Consider the following 18,911-nt stretch of genomic DNA (forward strand, 5'->3'; position numbering starts at 1 on the left):
TTCACCAGACACACACAAAAATCTTACAGTTAATGTGTGCTAGCAACAACTTTTATGTATTTTATGGTGTTGTATTTTAATAATGCTGTACCCCTGCTTGAACCATGAGGAGAGTTGAGTACCAAATAAAATGTGCTGTTATTATTGATATTAAAAATCCATATTTTTGGCTTCAAAACTTGCCGTCAACTTATACATTTGGTTGACTTATACAGGAGTTTATACAGTATTTAAAATTATGATGTGGATGATAAGTGTGGCTTTCTGGCAGTCCTGAGACGGTTTCAGTGTCCTTGGATGGTCAAGACTCAAGCCTGTAGGCAAGGGGACGGTCTTGGGGTTTAAACCACTTCCGAAATGTTAAAAACAAACAGGTAAAAAACAAACCTGGTTTACTTATTAATTTTAACTGGTTAACCAAATCCCCATGCCAATTATTATTATTAGTATTATTATTATTATTAAACTTTATTTGTACCCCGCTAGCATCTCCCGAAGGACTCGATGCGGCTTACAAAGGCCAAGGCCTCAACACACAATATAACAATACAAAACAAAAGGCAAATTAAAAACAATTGAAACAGTATAAACCACAAGCAATAACAATATGCTAAAACAATAAAACTGGGCCGGGCCAGAGTAATGGGTACAAGATTAAAAGTCCTGATGTGACAGGTGATATATAAGGCTTATAGGGCAAGTGCAGAGTGCGATATGCGATCTTAGTTCTAATAAAGTGCTTATGGGACTTGGTATTGGAGATTTCCTATTAATCTGGGAAGGCACATTGGAACAACCAGGTCTTCAAGTTCTTTCTGAAGACTGCCAATGTAGGGGCCTGTCTGAGATCCTTGGGGAGGGTGTTCCAGAGTCGGGGGGCCACCACAGAGAAGGTCCTGTCTCGTGTCCCCACCAACCGCGCTTGCGACGCAGGCGGGATCACGAGCAGGGCCTCTCCAGATGACCGAAGTGAACGCGTGGGTTCGTAGACGGAGATGCGGTCACGGAGGTAGGATGGTCCCAAACCGTTCAGGGCTTTGTAGGTAAGCACCTGCACCTTAAATTGGGCTCGGAAAAGAAATGGCAGCCAGTGGAGCTCCTTGAACAGGAGGGTTGACCTCCCTCTGTAAGGGGCCCCAGTTAACATCCTGGCTGCCGCTCGTTGGACCAGTTGGAACTTCCGAGCCATTTTCAAGGGCAGCCCCACGTAGAGCGCATTATAGTAGTCCAGTCTGGAGGTGACCAAGGCATGGACCACCCCGGCCAGATCAGCCTTCGCGGGATACGGTCGCAGTTGGTGCACGAGTCTCAATTGTGCGAAGGCCCTCCCAGACACCGCCAACGCCTGAGCCTCGAGCGTAAGCGATGAATCCAAGAGGACTCCCAGACTGCGGACCTGTGGCTTCAGGGGGAGTGCAACCCCGTCCAGCACATGTTGCCACCCTATACCCCGTTCAGGTTTACGATCGACCAGGAGGACCTCTGTCTTGTCGGGATTGATCTTCAGCTTGTTCCTCCTCATCCAGATAGACACAGCGGCCAGGCACTCGTCCAGCACCCAAGAGGCCTCCTTGGAATTAGGTGGAAAAGAGTAGTAGAGTTGTGCGTCATCTGCATAGAGGTGACACCCAACTCCAAAACTCCGGATGACCTCTCCCAGTGGTTTCATGTAGATGTTAAAGAGCATGGGAGACAGAGTAGAACCTTGCGGGACCCCACATGCCAAGTCTATAAGAAGCAAAAATTAAGGTCCCTCCAGAATTGTAAGCACAAATTTTGATTATTTACACTATTATTATCTACAATAGCTGACATAGTGGAAGTGACCACTACCTGAAGCCAGCAGGCAAAACCTAAGGCGCAGGGGCAGCGGATTTGACTTTTATTGAAGGAGGAAATGTGTAAACTGCAGTGTGTACCACTGGTTCATCAATCCAAGTCCTGCCAAATAAATCATGGAACAGGAGCAAAGACAAGATACTATGTCATTGTTAGATTTTGAATTTTATATCAACAAGACTGTTTCCGATGAAAGCTCAATTAATGCAAAATCCACAGACTCCATTGCCAGGATATGTATTTCCTGAGGATAAGATGAGGCACCTAAGTTTTCAACCCAAATGGGTCAGCAGATTTTCCTGATTGGTCTACTCATTTCATATATAAGGTGAACTCTGTAAGTACAGTGTTGTGTTTGGAGAAGTTGGGGGTAAAAGTGGTCATCAGAAGCTTGGTTCATTGGTTGCTAAACCATTAGTGCGATGGAAAAATGCAATAGAATTCTTCAATAGACACCAAAAACAGAGTACCATCAAAACAACTTGTGCTTGGCTGAGAAGTTCTTGCTAATTCTCAGTGGAAAATGAAACATCTTGATGTAACCCATTATCATGATAAAGGAAATAAGAAGAAAGCAGAAGAAAACAGAAAGAAACTTCTGCCAATTGTCGAAACTATCCTTTATGGCTGACAAGAACTGACTTAGAGGGAGCAAAGGTTCAGGACGTATCACCTGTGAAGAACCTTTGCACAGTGGTGGTAATTTCTTGGCCTTGTTGAGATCTTGTGCCAGATCAGGAGACATTGACCTGAAAAGTCATCTTGGAAAAAAGGTTTCAACCCCTCCAGAATTTTGTTTCTGGCTACAGGCCTGTCAGGACTCCTTTGGTCTCCATAGCATTTCGGGGACTGCCAGGCAAAAGCATTCCAGGACTGGCATTTGCCACCCAGGATAAAGGATACGTGGCCTCGGTTTATAAAATAAATATGATGACCATAGTATCTCTTTAGCTTTGTAATTATTGCATAATTCAAATGTGGCAACAATTTTAATTCAGACTGTTAAACAGAGAATATATAACTGGTGGAAGAAATACTGATCAATATAGTATTCAATTTTCATATTTGATTTTTTTTCTCCCACTCTCAGAAATGAGGATCTTTTTAATCATGGAGAGGTAAGAATTCCATTCTTTAAGTTTAAAACATTCTTCTTTGTTTTTTAAATCTGTATATAAAATGTAATGTTCATTTTACTATGGAGCAAACAACAAAACTACTGAACCAAATCACACCAAATCTGGCCACAAAAGACATAGTCATCCCAACTATGTCTTTCAAACAAAACAAAACAAAAACCCCTAGAAAAATGGTCCAAATTACAGAGGATGAGGAAGAGCCTTTCTCCCCTTAACTGCCAGTCAGAAAGGTATGCTATGCCCTGCTGCCTTTAGGCCCCACCCCCTTTAGACCCCACCCCCTTCATGTCCTAGCAACTCCCTCAGCCAAAATGGCGCCCAGGGCAGAGGGCACTTAGGCCTCATCCACACTTCCTATAAAATACAGATTGTCTGATTTGAACTGGATTATATGGCAGTGTAGACTCAAGGCCCTGCCACCCAGCTATATTACCCATAATGCCAAGGCAGATAATCCACAGTATCTGCTTTGAACTTGATTATCTGCCTTGGCATTCTGGGTAATATAGCTGTGTCTACACTGCCATATAATCCAGTTCAGTGTGGATTTTATACAGCTGTGTAGAAGGGACCTCATATAATCCAGTTCTAAGCAGATAATATAAGATTATAAATATAATATGTAACGATTACTGTGGTATAATAATACAGAACAATATAATCTCTAAAATCAGGACAGTAAATAAAGAGCAACACTGAAAGCAGGGAAATTGGGAATTCCAGAAAGGAACAATCAGGGCCAGCTAACACCTCCCAAGAAAGGATTCTCCCAGGCAGGAAGCAGCCAGGCTTTGAAGCTGCAAGGCCATTAAATGCTAATCAAGGTGCCTAACTGCAGCATTCATACCTGCCACACCGAGACTATTAATTACTATTCAAATTGGTCAACCAAGGATTCCACAAGGTAGAAAGCGGCCAAGCTTGCAAGCAGCAAGGCTATTCAGTGCTATTCAACTTGGCAAACCAAGATTTCCCCTAATTGAAAAACCCTTAGGCTTTGAAGCCACGAGGCTACTCCGTCCCCAACCTGGCCTAGCAAGGATGCCCTATGTAGAAAGCAGCCAGGCTTTTAAGCTGCAAGACTATTCAGTGCAATTCAATCTGGCCAAACAATTATTCCCCTACAAAGAAAGTAGCCAGGCTTCAAAGCAGCTCTTTGATTGAGGGTGCTACTCCAGCTACTCCAGAAAACGGTCAGGCTTTGAGGTTGCAAGGCTATTCACTGCTATTCCACCTGGCCAACAAATGATTCCCATAAGTCACAGCAATGTGTGGCCAGGCAAAGCTAGTGATAGTATAAAACCCTTAGGATTCTTTGCCTGATAGCTTTGCATGACTGAAAACTTCTCATTAGATGTAATTGGTAATGTGCCCTTAAATATTTTGTAGTGCTCATGAAAATCTGCTATCACAAATATATTAATGAGGTAAATGGTTCTTGACAGAATTCAGGCTTCAAAATGTTATTTCTGCTTGTCAAAAGTTAAGGTTTAAACGTAAAATCAGGTTCTCTTAAATGGTGCTCAGATGCATCATGGAAGCTTAGGTTGTTGTCCCCTCCCCCCACTTCCAACCAAAGGCGGATTCAGTCTTTTATACTACAGTAAAATACTGAAATTACAATAGGATTTCATACCATATAGTCTCTTCCATTTCTGTCAATTCTATGGAGGCATGTTCTTGTTTCTTATTGGTGTTACTTACATCCATGAATACTATGGGGATTTAAATATTAAAAAATATGGAATTGCAATGAGAAAATTTGAAGTAAAATAATAAATGTTCTCTGTTGTTTATAAGTCAGCTCTTTTAAGTAATTATTTTCTTATATGTCTTTGCTTGTTTGCAGATAGTATACCATGCACTGCAGCTTATTTTTTTTACTTTTCTTGCTGTTTTAATTATGAGACTGAAGTTGTTTCTAACACCACATATGTGCATCATGGTATCATTGATATGTTCAAAGAAAGTAAGTTTGTTTTTATTACACTACTTTATGTAATGAAAATATATGCATATTTTACAAAGGAACTACTAAATATTAATATTATTGTAATTAATATATTTTAGTTGTATTTGGTTATGAAGTTCCTGTTGTCTCACACCTGTTCTTAACTGTGTTGTTTGTAAGTCAGATGTTTGTAACACCGGGGACTGCCTGTAGTTATTTTAATGTTCAGTATCTATCTATCTATCTATCTATCTATCTATCTATCTATCTATCTATCTATATAAATGAGTGATGGCATAACGGCGACCGGCAAAACAACAAAACTACAGACCCCCCCCCCCAATCTCGAAATTTGACAACACAACCCATCATCCACGCCTCTAGGTTGATACAACAAAAAAAGAAAAGAAAAATAAAGTCCTAATTAGAGGGAAAGGAATAATTGTTTTTATCCAATTGCTGCCAGTTAGAGGGCTAATCTCTGCCCACTAGCAACCAACTCAGCCCGGGGGACAGGCAGACTTAGGCCTCACTTAGGCCTCTTCCACAGATTATCTAATTTGCACTGGATTATATGGCAGTGTAGACTCAAGGCCTTTGCACACAGCTATATAACCCATTTGTAATCTTATATTATCTGCTTTGCACTGGATTATCTTGACTCCACACTACCATATAATCCACTTCAGTGTGCATTTTATACAGCTGTGAAGAAGGGGCCTCATATAATCCAGTTCTAAGCAGATAATATAAGATTATCAATATACAGTAGAGTCTCACTTATCCAACATAAACATAAACAACATAAACAGGCCGGCAGGATAAGTGAATATGTTGGATAATTAGGGATTCAGGAAAAGCCGATTAAACATCAGTTTAGGTAATCGTTATACAAATTAAGCACCAAAACATCATATTATACAACAAATTTGACAAAAAGTAGTTCCATGCACAGTAATGCTATGTAGTAATTACAGTAGAGTCTCACTTATCCAACACTCGCTTATCCAACGTTCTGGATTATCCAACACATTTTTGTAGTCAATGTTTTCAATATAATGATATTTTGGTGCTAAATTTATAAGTACAGTAATTACAACATAACATTACTGCGTATTGAACTACTTTTTCTGTCAAATTTGTTGTATAACATTATGTTTTGGTGCTTAATTTGTAAAATCATAACCTAATTTGATGTTTAATAGGCTTTTCCTTAATCCCTCCTTATTATCCAAGATATTCACTTATCCAACGTTCTGCCGACCCGTTTATGTTGGATAAGTGAGACTCTACTGTATATCATTCCTGAACTGAAATGCATAGAATTTTTAAAGTGCTAGATCACTCAGGGAGGAAACAGCCAGGCTTTAAAGCTGCAAGGCCATTGCATCCTAATCATTTTTCCTAATTGCAGCATTCATACTTGCCTCCAACAGACAAAAAAACCCCCAAACAATCAGAAATATTGTATATTCACAACCTTCAGGAAATAATATCCCCTGATGGCGCAGCGTGCTAAAGAACTGAGCTGCTGAACTTCTGGACCGAAAGGCCGCAGGTTTGAATTGGGGGAGCGGAGAGAGCCCCCACTGTTAGCCCCAGCTTCTGCCAACCCAGAAGTTCAAAAACATGCAAATTTGAGTGCATCAATAGGTACTGCCGCTCCATGCAGTCATCCCACGTGACCTTGGAGGAGTCTACCGACAACGCTGGCTCTTCGGCTTAGAAATTGAGATGAGCACTAACCCCCAGAGTCAGACATGACTGGACTTAATGTCAGGGGAAAACGTTTACCCTTTACCTTAACTACCACCAATTTCTCAATACTTTATTTCCCATACCACCATACTTCGCCACAGCAACGCGTGGCCAGGCACAGCTAGTAATTTAATATTGCCTGTTTGGTTTTTAGCTAGTTGAATTAGAGGTGTTTTTCTTCTCTCAGTTTTATGGCATCACATTTATTGTGTTTTATTATGATTGCCTCTACATTCATGCTGTCCATTTTGGAATCCATTTCAGTTGGAAAATAATTTAATTTTAAATATAGAAAATATAATGATGCATAAATTACACTTATACAGTGTTCCCCCACTACTATGTGGTTCGCTTATCGCGGACTCGCTGTTTTGCGGGAAAATTACCCCCATTGCTGCTGCCCCCTTGCTTTGTGGCCTTTCTCCCCCTTGCAAGTCCTGGGGATTCAGTGAAGCCTTCTCAACCAGAGCGGTGGGCCCCTTGCTCTGTGCCCGCCATGTTGCTCTGGCTGCCTCTGCTCCTGCAGCCAGGGAAGAAGGAATGCCGCTCCGGCCCAGTGAATGAGCGAGCAAGGGAGGGTGGGTGAGAGAGTGCAGGCGTGTGGCAGTGGCGGCAGGAGCCTGGAAGAGGCGGCCAGGCTCCTTCTGCCACCACTCCAGCTGGGCGACGCCGGGAAATGTGGAGAATTCGGAAGAGGGGGCGGGACTTGTGGAGGATAAATAAAATACGTACAGTTAGATTTAATGTGAAATGTATAGTGAACTAAGTTAAAATTGTCACAAGACATGTATGAATGTATGAATTCTTGAAATATCAACATTATTTGATAGTAGTAGATTAAATAAACGCTTTTTCATTTGATTGCACAGCTGTTTGGGTGTGTGTTTTCCAAAATCCAGCCTGGAAAACTTGTTCTGGCAATTTTAGCAATTATGGCATATGAAGGAATAGCAAACCTTCAGAAGCAGTGGAGCATTGTGGGAGAATTTAGCAACCTACCTCAGGAACAACTGTTGTTATGGATAAAAGCAAACACTAACCAAGGTAAAAGAAAAAGAGCATTATTTGCAATGTCTGCCATAACATATATCACTAAAGCCTACATTCTGTACAGCTTACAAATTACAATATCAGACTATTCAATAGAGGTTTTGTACTGTATTTTAGTGCAACTGTCATTTTAAAAAAGAAGTTTTAAAATATGATCAGTGGTAATTGTAAATTGCTTTTAAAATACAAAAACTTGTGTACAGTAGAGTACATGTGTTTGTATGTTTTCATGTGTGATTGGAACTCTAAAAGAGCAGTTAAATATTTATAGAAGCCTGCTGTATGTCTGTTGGATATAAACTAATGCAGTCATATATTTTCCTGTGAAAGAGGAATTATGAAACAAATTTACAAGGAATTATTTTTATGTACATTTTTGAGCTCTTTAGAAAATGAATGCCTTACAAATGTTGTTATTCGTGTGTACTATTATTTTATGACTATTCCTATCTTTGAGATTTAAAATATGTATTTCAGATGCTGTTTTTGCTGGTGCAATGCCTACAATGGCAAGTGTAAAACTGTCTGCTCTTCGACCTATTGTGAATCATCCTCATTATGAAGATGCAGCTTTACGGTAAGGCTTTTTATTTAATGTTCAAGATTACATATGTTGTAATGTATTTATACATTGGGTAGGAATTTTAATTGAGGTAACCTTGACATCATTTTCTACATTTGGCATTTATCATAGAAGTACATGTACTAATATTCTGTACACTGCAGGAGAATCTATGCCTTTGCCTCCCAGAACTATGTAAGTGATGTTCTGTGGACAGGATGGCATACCTAGTGAATTTCTACATATTTTGTATTTTGTCATTAAGTTTATACATTTTTGTAATGATTCAGTGAGCTGCCATGAAAGCTTATTTGTTTAAAGATGGCTCATACTTAAAAGAATATATATTCTTAAAAATGTATAAAATGAAATGTGAATGGCTTAAATAATTTAAATCACTTTACTATAAGTTTTTTTTTGCATGGGCTTCTAAGTCTATTGATGATATCACTTGCATATTATCAAAGCTCTGCATATAAAAAGAAACCCTGATCTCTAGTGGATCCTTTAAAATGAACTCATCTGATTTGAACGTTATCTGTAGAAATAGACTGAAAAGAAAAAAAAGAATGAAACCTTTTGCTTTTGATGAGGAGAGGGGATTGATCCGGAGTCTGAAATTTTTTTGAAATAATTTGAGCATTTCTAAGCAAGTATGTCAATTAGGCAAAATTTATTGGTCTTTTTCATTGACCAAGATTCTCATGAGTTTGAAAGCTGAACAGATGTGGAGGTTTTGGGGTTGTTTTTTTGTTGCAACCTATATATTTACGTGCAACTTTAATTGATTTAAATCAGGGTGGGCAACTGAACGGGGACTGGAAACCGACTCTGCCTATGGGCTACATCTACATGTGTTTGTGAGAAAGTACATTTTTGGCCTACAAGGTAGTGTGAGGCTCTCGGGAGAGCTCTGCACAGCCGTGTGTGCCTGCAGAGCTCTCCTCTTCATGGGAGGACATGGCGGCCCGTCATGTCCTCCTGCAAAGAGGAGGGCTGGACACATGACTGCCCAGAACTCTCGGAAAAGCTCTGTGTGTGACTGGGAGGGCTAGGGCTATGCTATGCGGTTAGGGCCCCAGGCTGGGCCCAGAGGCAAGAGGCCAAGGGGCCACATCCAGCCTGTGCTGGGTTTGCCCATACCTGTACTAGATGGTATTAGAATCAAGGGGAGTTTCATGTACTAGTTTGAATTGACATCTGTCATGAACACATACTTTTCTGAATCTATGCCTAGTAGCAGTGCTCTTATTTATTATTAGAACATTCCTTTCTTTTTTAATGAGTCATAAATGGAGAGATTTTTCATCATTGTTCTTTCTATGTTACACATTTCTAGCGGAAAGCTAGTCATAGTAAATCTTATTTCAAAAACTTAGGGTCTTTCCTCCTATCAGTGTCTTTCCCCCTACCCATGCATCCGATATACTTGCCTCCTTGCTAAAGATGCCACTGAGCATTGAGACAAAATGAGGAATTTTTCTCCAGTCCTTTATTATCAACAAGAAAGAAAGTGGATTAAATCCCATTTTGCACCTGCGAGATGTCAATCGCCACGCTTGACCTTGTTGGTGCCAGATGGCGACAATTCCTTTGATCCTACAAAATTATAGATTATACAGAAACGCTACTGGTTTGTAACTGTCTGTGTCAAGGATGCTTATTTCCACATCAACATCAGAAAATCCCATTAATGCTTCTCTCCTTAACTGTGAACAACTGAGCCTTCCGTTTCTGTGTCGTTCACTTTGGTTTCTGAACCATCCCTCATATGTTCATCAAATATGTGCCAGAGGTGACTGCTTAGATTCAGCAACAGGATGATATCCTATTTCCATACATAGACAACTGGCTATTCATAGTAAGGTCCCAAGACCAATTGCTACTAGACACTGACACAATTTTAGACCTATTCAATGATCTTGGCATGATCATCAACATCAACAAGTCACACCTCATACCAATGCATTGTATTCATTTTATCAGAGCTCTGCCAGATTTTGAGACAGAGAGGGTATACCTACTGGAAGATTGCTTCTGTATCTTGCATATAGCTGTAATCTGATGCCTTTGCCTTCAGTGTCTTCAGGCTTGGGACATTCATCTGGTCTCATGGCATCTGAGACCAAAGTCACTCCATTCATGAGGTTACAGTAATGGTTCCGTAGAGCATTCGATCTGAATGTGGACTGATATACTCAATTCCTCACAGTACCGGTACTGCACTCAATGAAGTGGTGAGCTGTCAGAATAAACCTTTGTACATGAGCCCCATTTCAACCTCTTCAATGTCGGTGTCAATGGATTTGTCACTCTCCAAGTGGGGAGCCCACTGTGAAGGCCTCACCACATGAAGAACTTGGTCACCTTTGGACTAACCACATCAACTCTCATGAGCTTCTAGCCATCTCCAAAATTCTCAAGGTCTTTGAGTCTGAAATCTATGGTAGGGCTGTCCAGATTGCCATTGACAACATGACTTTTATGTATTATAGAAACAAACCGTTTATATAAGATATGCCGGAGTACTTTGTTCTGTCCCAAGGGGACACTGCTTAAAAATTACCTGGATCCATCTCCTGGAACTATTGCAAATGGGGGAAATCCTCTTGCTTTGCTGATTTCCTAGTCAAGACCTTTATCTAGGATTATAAGAATGTCTGTTCACTGGTGGTGCACCCTGTTCCTGGCTGAAGCTTGTAATTCAGCTCTCAAAAAGACAGCTTGAACCCATAGCGACATACGTTCTTCATCTCTCACTTGGAAGACTACATTCTTGGTCATCATCACATTAGCCAGATGTACAAGTGAATTCTGCATTCTTCAGGCTGACGAGCTGAGACATATCTGACCTTCCACCAGGACAGAGTTGTCCTTTACTCTGACATCTCATTTCTTCCCAAAGTTGCATCTGTCATTTGGTTGTACAGTTCCAGTTATTAGCGCTAGTATATCTGTTAGATTTCCTTCAGCTCTCACTGCACCATTTTTATCCTTTAGTGTATTTTAATACATTTACCTCTTGCAAAGTCTGTTTTTGAATCTGTTTTACTGTAAAATATGTCTCAGAATAAATTAGGTCTCCTAGGTACAAGAATCCTGCTTGTTACTTGGCTTCTATAATGAACTACATAGTTTAAGGGGGGCTTTTTGGTTGGTTGATTATATGTGCATTTTTTCCCTCTTCAAAGGGCAAGAACGAAAATAATTTATTCCATGTATAGTCGAAAACCAGCAAAAGACGTTAAAAAGGAATTGGTAAAGATGGGAGTGAATTACTACATTTTAGAAGAATCTTGGTGCCTAAAGAGACCTAGGTAAGTAATCAGTAAGCACTCGTGAAGTTTTCCTCAAATTATGGTGAGATGGAAGTGCTTTTTGTACAAAAGTGAGCTAGGCAACATGTTTTATTTTGTAGATCCTTGCATAACTCCATTCACAATTGGTGCTACTGGCTCAAACTGATCTTTAAAATGAGTAAAATTGGGGTGCTGAGTTTTTAGCCACAGTCCCAGATGATCTTAGACTTTTCCTTTGCCCTTTATATTCTGACTGTTCATAAAATCTTGTTTGGTCTTCATAGATCTTTGAAGCTCTTACTTTACTTCTTTTGGAATTTGATGTCCAGTTTTTGACTTTAGTAATATATGCTAGATGCACTCTTTGAGCACATAAACTCAAATAGTAATCAGAGGCTCTCCTGAATAGGCAAGAAGAATTGCTCAAGTTGGACTTAGATTGGAAAATAATGTGTTGAAGGAAAGCTCCCTGGTCTCTCCTCCTAAGAATTTCTCCCCATGTCCCATCCCAGTTTTCTCCAGAGCAGGGGTCCTCAAACTTTTAAAGTAGAGGGCCGGTTCATAGTCCCTGAGATGGTTGAGGGGCTGAATTATCATTTGGGGGAAAAAAACTAACAAATTCCTATGCACACTGCACATGTCTTATTTGTAGTGCAAAAAATCCCCTCCGAACAACAATTATTTATTCATTTATTTACTACATTTATACCCTGCTCTCTCTCGCCCCGAATGGGACTCAAAAGCGTCTTATAAGTTGTATGTACATACAATATATTATATTAATGGCATAGCACAATATTAGCATTATATATTATTATATTGTATTATACCACTATACTGTAATATTATTAGTAATATTACATTTAATATATAATGTATAATTAATATTATTATGTTGCATTATTATTAGTATTATATTGTATGACATTGTAATATTAGTATCAATATTATATGTACATACAATATATTATATTATTAGCATAGCACAATATTAGCATTAAAAAAAAAGGTAAAGGTTTCCCCTGACGTTAAGTCCAGTCGTGTCTGACTCTGGGGGTTGGTGCTCATCTCCATTTCTAAGCCAAAGAGCCGGCGTTGTCCGTAGACACCTCCAAGGTCATCTGGCTGGCATGACTGCATGGAGCTCCGTTACCTTCCCGCCGGAGCGGTACCTATTGATCTACTCACATTGGCATGTTTTCGAACTGCTAGGTTGGCAGGAGCTGGAGCTAACAGCGGGTGCTCAATCCTCTCCCGGGATTTGAACCTGGGGCATTAGATATTACTATATTGTACTATACCACTATACCGTAATATTATTAGTAATATTACATTTTAAAAATAATGTATAATTAATATTATTATGTTTCATTATTATTAGTATTATATTGTATGACATTATAATATTAGTATCAATATTATATGTATACACAATATATTCGATTATTACCATAGCAATAATAACAATATTTGAAAATAAAAACAATTTTAACCAGCATACAGTAAACCTATCAGGATTTCATTGGGAAGTGTGGGCCTGCTTTTGGCCAATGAGATAGTCAAGTTAAGTAGGATTGTTGTAGTTGTGTGCCTTCAAGTCATTTCAGACTTTGGGCGACCCTAAGTCTAAAACTGAGAGCAGGGGCCAGGTAAATGACCTTGGAGGGCCGCATCTGGCCCCCGGGCCTTAGTTTGAGGACCCCTGCTCCAGAGGATCCTAGTCTCAGAAAAGGCTTTGGGAAATGGGCTGCAAGGATATGAGACAATGGAAATACCTTCCTCTTTGGAGCTTTCTTGTGTTAACTCTTCTTAGGGTCCAAACAATTAAAAAAATAAATGCCTTTAATAAGGGAAATAATCAGCTCTTCAGCCTTTGTGAAGCATTCATAGCTTATGCACCAAGGAGGAAAACTGGACCTACCCTGATAAACCCCATGTTATTTGTTGCAAAGAGATATGATATGAGAGGTTTGTAAATTCCATATATGATTCAGAACTCTCATTGGATAGAGTTGAAAAGAACCTGAATGCATATAGCATGTTTTCTATGCCTGATGTTCCTAACAATGCATAATCAACAAAATATGTAATAGAGGATGAAGGGCCAGTAAATGCAGCACTCCTCTTCCTTTCTTCATGATCACATGATCTGTGAATCATTGAAGAGAGTTTTTTTCCCTGTATAACTATTATGCATTATCAGTTTATTCGTGTTATATGTCTTTCTTTGCTGCTTGCATTTATATGTATTCATGTATGTATTTTAGGCCTGGCTGCAGCATGCCAGAAATCTGGGATGTAGAAGATCTCGCCAACATTGGAAAAGTTCCCTTATGCAATCTTATGGGCAAGAATTCCAGACCATACTTCAGAACAGTATTCGACAACAGTGTATACAAAGTGTTAGAAGTTACTACATAGTGATTCTCCGGTGTGACAGATTCTCTAACAGGGTGATTTTAAAACTGGCAACTGTTTAAAACATATCTCTAAACTCCAAATCCATTATAATTAATTAAAATATTGACATTGATTTTAGCTTATAGCATCATTAGATATTGGCAGTATTCCATAGAACTGTGTATTGGGCGAGGGGGAAGGGTCATATTTTTAGATAAGTTTAGAACTAGACCATATGTTTAAACTTTTGTTCTGTGTCAAACTCTTTCAGCTAGCTTTGGACTCCATATTGTAGATGCAGTCTACTTAAGTTGCTAAAACACCACTATGATCTCATTTGCAATGAACATATTTTTGCTATAAAACATTTAAAGGTTTTGATATCACTAGGGTAGACAAAATGAAGAGATTTTCATTTATAAAACTGCAACAAGGAAATGTTTTCAGGAAAGCCTTTTTTTTAAAATTTTTTGGCCCTAATGTGTAATAAAACGTATTTTCTTCTTCCTGTAGAAAGAGAAATTAACATTCCACAGGAAATAAAATCTAACCACTCAAGGAGTGTAAGATAAACCTGAAATCCCATGTAATGTATTAGTGTATTGCTCTAGTACACATTTTAGAATAGTATTCATTTCTGTATCAAGGAAACCAATACTTTGGAAAGCCTCTGCCCCCAGATTCAGTTTTATTTCCTTTGGTAAAGAAAAAAATATTTAAAAAATAAAGATCTCAGTTTGTTTAATAAAATGGGCCACTAAAATGGAAGTGAAGCAGGACCTTTTTTATAATTAAAGCATAGTAAAGCACAAAAATACTGTATTTTTATGGATTTTATGAAAATTGTTGATGTTTGTGGTTAATAAAAGCTTGGTTCATATTTTTTGCTTCTTTGATTTTTCAAATATATACTTATTGCTAAAAATATTTAGAAAACAACATCTGTGAAGAGAAAGGTTAGACAAGCCTAGTGTCAGGATGCAAGAAAGAACAGCATCCTCAAAGCTGTTCTTTTCGCAACCTGACTACAAGAAGACAGAGGAAGGAGACCATTTGGCGGGGAAGGCTGATTTATGACAGGGTCTGGTCTTCAAACGTGGGAAAGGACAAAAGGAAAGGGAGGTGTGGATGGAGAAGAAGGGAGGGGGGAGGCAACAACCCAATATACTGAGGGGAAAAGCGGAAGAAGGGCAGTAGAAGCTTTTGTTTTTTTTTTTTAAATTTTTTTTATTGAAGTTTCAAAATTATACAGTGGTAAAAGAAAAGTGGGGGGGGGAGCGGGGGAGGTAAACTAAAGGGTAAGAATAAGGATAACTTGGGGAGCTGAAACTAAATTGCTTCGAGGTAAGAAGCAAAGAAAAAAAAGAAAAGGAAAAAAAGGGGGGGTAGTTGTGAGGGACGACAATATGGGAGAAGGCCCTAACCAGAGAGGGGGGGGAGAGGGGGGGAGTGACTTCCAATCGGTTAACTTCCATCTTCCTGACGTATTGGTTACTTCATCTCGACATGTCTTGAATGTATTCTTCGAGGAGCGTCCAGTTTGTCTCCTTCATTGGTCTTCCAGTTGATTTTTTCATCAAAAAGGTCAGTCTATCCATATTTTTAATGTCCATTAATTTCTCCAGCCATGATTCTTTAGTGAGGTTTTTCTTCTCCTTCCAATTTCTTGCTATCACGAGTCTGGCCGCTGTTAAAGCGTAAGTGAAAACTCTCTCCTTGTTACCTTTTTCTTTCTCTGGCATAGTCTTTTTCTCTTCTTTAGGGTTATATAGACCTAATAGGTAATATTCCGGTTTACATTCAAATTCTAGTTTTAATATCTTTTTACATTCTTTGTGGATTATTTTCCAAAATTTTTTAATTTCTTTACAGTTCCACCACATGTGGAAATATGACCCCACCTGTTCTCTGCAATGCCAACACCTATTGTCCTTGTCTTTATACATATGTCCTAGTTTTTTGGGTGTTAAGTACCATCTATGTATTGTTTTTTGCCAATTTTCTTTTAAGTCTGTCGAATAACATAATTTAATCTTTTTGTTCCATATATCATTCCATTCATCTATGGTTATCGACCTTCCTATATTTCTGGACCATTTTGTCATTGACTCTTTAACAATTTCTGTTTCTGTATTCCACTCTAATAGTTTATTGTATATAATTGTTATAATTTTCTTTTCCCTTTTAAGTAAATTATCCCAGAGCGTGGTAGTCGTGCTAAAACCTATCATTTTATCTTTTTAATAGTGTTCTTTTAGTTGATAATATTGTAGCCATGTAATATTTTCATAATCTCTTTTAATTACCTCCAATTCTTTCATAGGGGGTGTAGATCCTCTTGTCTCTGTTTTTTTGATTATTTCAGAGTATATTGGCCATTTTTGCCAGCCGAGCAATCTTCGTTGTGTTGCTTCTAAAGGTGACAGCGGTGTTTTCTCGTACAGGAATCTTTTGTATTTTAGCCAAGTTGCAATTAGGGCTGATCTAATAAAATGGTTTCCAAATTGTTTGCTATTTTAATTTTATCCTGCCACAAATACCCATGCCACCACCTCAAACCATATCCTTCTAATGTTAGTGTTTTTCTCTTCTTCAATCTTACCCAATCCGTTACCCATTCTAGGGCACATGCCTCATGATATAACTGTAAATTGGGGAGGCCGAAGCCTCCTCTTTCTTTTGGGGTTGTCATTGTTGCATATCTGATTCTTGGTTTTTTATTGTTCCATATACATTTATTTATTACCCGGTTCCAATCGTTAAATAATTTTTTGCCTCTGACAATGGGAATGTTACGAAATAGGTATAGCAGTTTGGGCAAGACATTCATTTTAATCACAGCTATCCTCCCCAATAAAGAAATATTTAAGTTCTTCCAATTCTCTAAGTCTTTTACTATCTCCTTCCATTTTGCTCCATAATTGAGCTCTAATATTTGATTATTTCTGTTACCAATCCAAATTCCTAAATATTTAAATTTCCTCACAATTTTTAAGCCCGTAATATCTTCCAGTATTCTTTGGCTTCTATCTGACATATTTTTAGTTAATATTGTTGATTTTTCCTTATTAATATTAAAACCTGCCACAGTCTGCCAACTTCTCTATTATCTCTAACCAGTCTTTTATACTGTCTTTTGGATTTTCTATTATACATATCACGTCATCAGCAAATGCTTGTACCTTTACCTCTTGTTTTTCTATTTTGATGCCCTTTAATTTTTCCTCTTTTCTAATTGCTCTCAAGAGAATTTCCAGAGTAAATATGAAAATTAGGGGGGACATTGGGCAGCCTTGTCTTGTTCCTTTTTTAATTTCAAATTCTTCCGTGAGTAAGCCATTGATTTTAATTTTTGCATATTGTTTTTCATAAATTGCATTTATTCCCTTTTGAAATTTATTACCCATATCCAATTCATTAAATAATTTTTTTAAAAAATCCCAATTTACCTTGTCAAATGCTTTCTCAGCATCTAGTGCTAAGAAACCCGCTTCTTTTTGGTGATTTTGTTCAAAATATTCAATAGCATCAATAATTATCCGAATGTTATCTTTTGTACTTCGATTGGGGAGGAAGCCAGCTTGGTCTTCTCCGATCCATGTATTTAGGAATTTTGTAAATCTTTCTGCTAATATTTTAGTATAAATTTTATAATCGCTATTTAATAATGAAATAGGTCGGTAATTTTTTACATTACTTGGATCGGTACCATCCTTATGTAATAGAATAATTTCGGCTTTTTTCCATGAGTCGGGGATTTTCCCCTCACTAAGGGCTTCATTCATAATCTTCTTTAGAAATTCCATTACTATTTCTTGGTCAATTTTATAGAAACCGGCTGAGAAGCCATCTGGGCCAGGGGCTTTATCCGAATTTAATTTTTTAATGGCATTTTTAATTTCCTCTATTGTAATTTCTTTATTTAAATTTAGTCTTTGATCATCTGCGATTTTTGGTAGCTTTTGTTTACATATATATTCTGTTATGTCCTCTAAATTGATTTGATCTTTTTCATACAATTTTTTGTAAAATTTCTCAAATTCCATCTTTATTTCATCATCTGTAAAAACATCTTTTTCGTTTGTTTTAATTTTTATTATTTGCTGTCTATTTTTTTTTCTTTCTTATTATCCTGGCAAGCCATTTCCCTGGCTTGTTAGCGTTTTCAAATTGATTTTGCCTTGTCCATTTTAATTGATTGGCTAGAGTCTCTAATTGCAGATTCGTTTTCTCTTTTTGTAGGAATTTTAATTTTGTTGATATTTAGCTATGTCTGGGTTTAGTTTCAATTTCTTTTCCAATTCTTCAATTTCCCTCTGGATTTCTTGCAGTTTTTGGTTTTCAAGCCTATTTTTTCTTGCTTTTTGTTGTATAAAATACCCTCTTGCATAAGCCTTATAGGCATCCCAGATTATTTGCGGGCTGGTGTTTTGGTTGTCATTTAATAAAAAATATTCTTTCGTCATTTGTTTTATTCTCTCAATGTCTTGTTCCTGTTTGATCAGATTGCTATCTAACCTCCAGCACTTATTCGGCTTACTCTTATTAATAAATATTTCTATTGGACAGTGGTCCGATAAATCCCTTGCTAATATTTTTATTTCATTTATTTTAGGCATTAAACTTCTCGATACCCAGATCATATCTATTCTGGTCCATAACTTATGCCTGTTTGAATAATAAGTATAATCTCTTTGGTTAGGATTTTTAATTCTCCAAGTGTCATATAAGTCGAATTCTTCTATTAGTTGGAGGAAATTTTTTGGGAGGGTTTTATTTTCCATCTTTTTGTTTTTGCTTTTTGATACTGATTTATCTAAACTATTATTTATAACTCCATTGAAATCTCCCAATGTAATCCAGTGATCTACTTCTATTTGATTTAACATAGCCCTTAGTGATTTGACAAATTT

General features: G+C 37.9%; 1 protein-coding gene across 2 annotated transcripts in view; it reads left to right on the forward strand.

Annotated features, from left to right (window-relative positions):
• dpy19l1 (dpy-19 like C-mannosyltransferase 1) overlaps positions 1-14,878 on the forward strand; it is a 50,934-nt gene extending 36,056 nt beyond the window's left edge. The window contains exons 18-23 of one of the 2 annotated variants that reach the window (XM_008112840.3): positions 2,930-2,957; positions 4,828-4,947; positions 7,557-7,731; positions 8,215-8,314; positions 11,491-11,616; positions 13,866-14,878. In XM_008112840.3, coding sequence (XP_008111047.2) covers positions 2,930-2,957; positions 4,828-4,947; positions 7,557-7,731; positions 8,215-8,314; positions 11,491-11,616; positions 13,866-14,019 — 703 coding nt within the window. In that variant the 3' untranslated portion in view covers positions 14,020-14,878. The remainder of the gene's footprint in view (positions 1-2,929; positions 2,958-4,827; positions 4,948-7,556; positions 7,732-8,214; positions 8,315-11,490; positions 11,617-13,865) is intronic. The other variant, XM_008112841.3, reaches the window with a different exon arrangement.
• Positions 14,879-18,911: the final 4,033 nt, after the last annotated feature.

This window comes from Anolis carolinensis, chromosome 6 (genome assembly GCF_035594765.1).
Source record: "Anolis carolinensis isolate JA03-04 chromosome 6, rAnoCar3.1.pri, whole genome shotgun sequence".
NCBI classification, from domain to species: Eukaryota; Metazoa; Chordata; class Lepidosauria; order Squamata; family Dactyloidae; genus Anolis; species Anolis carolinensis.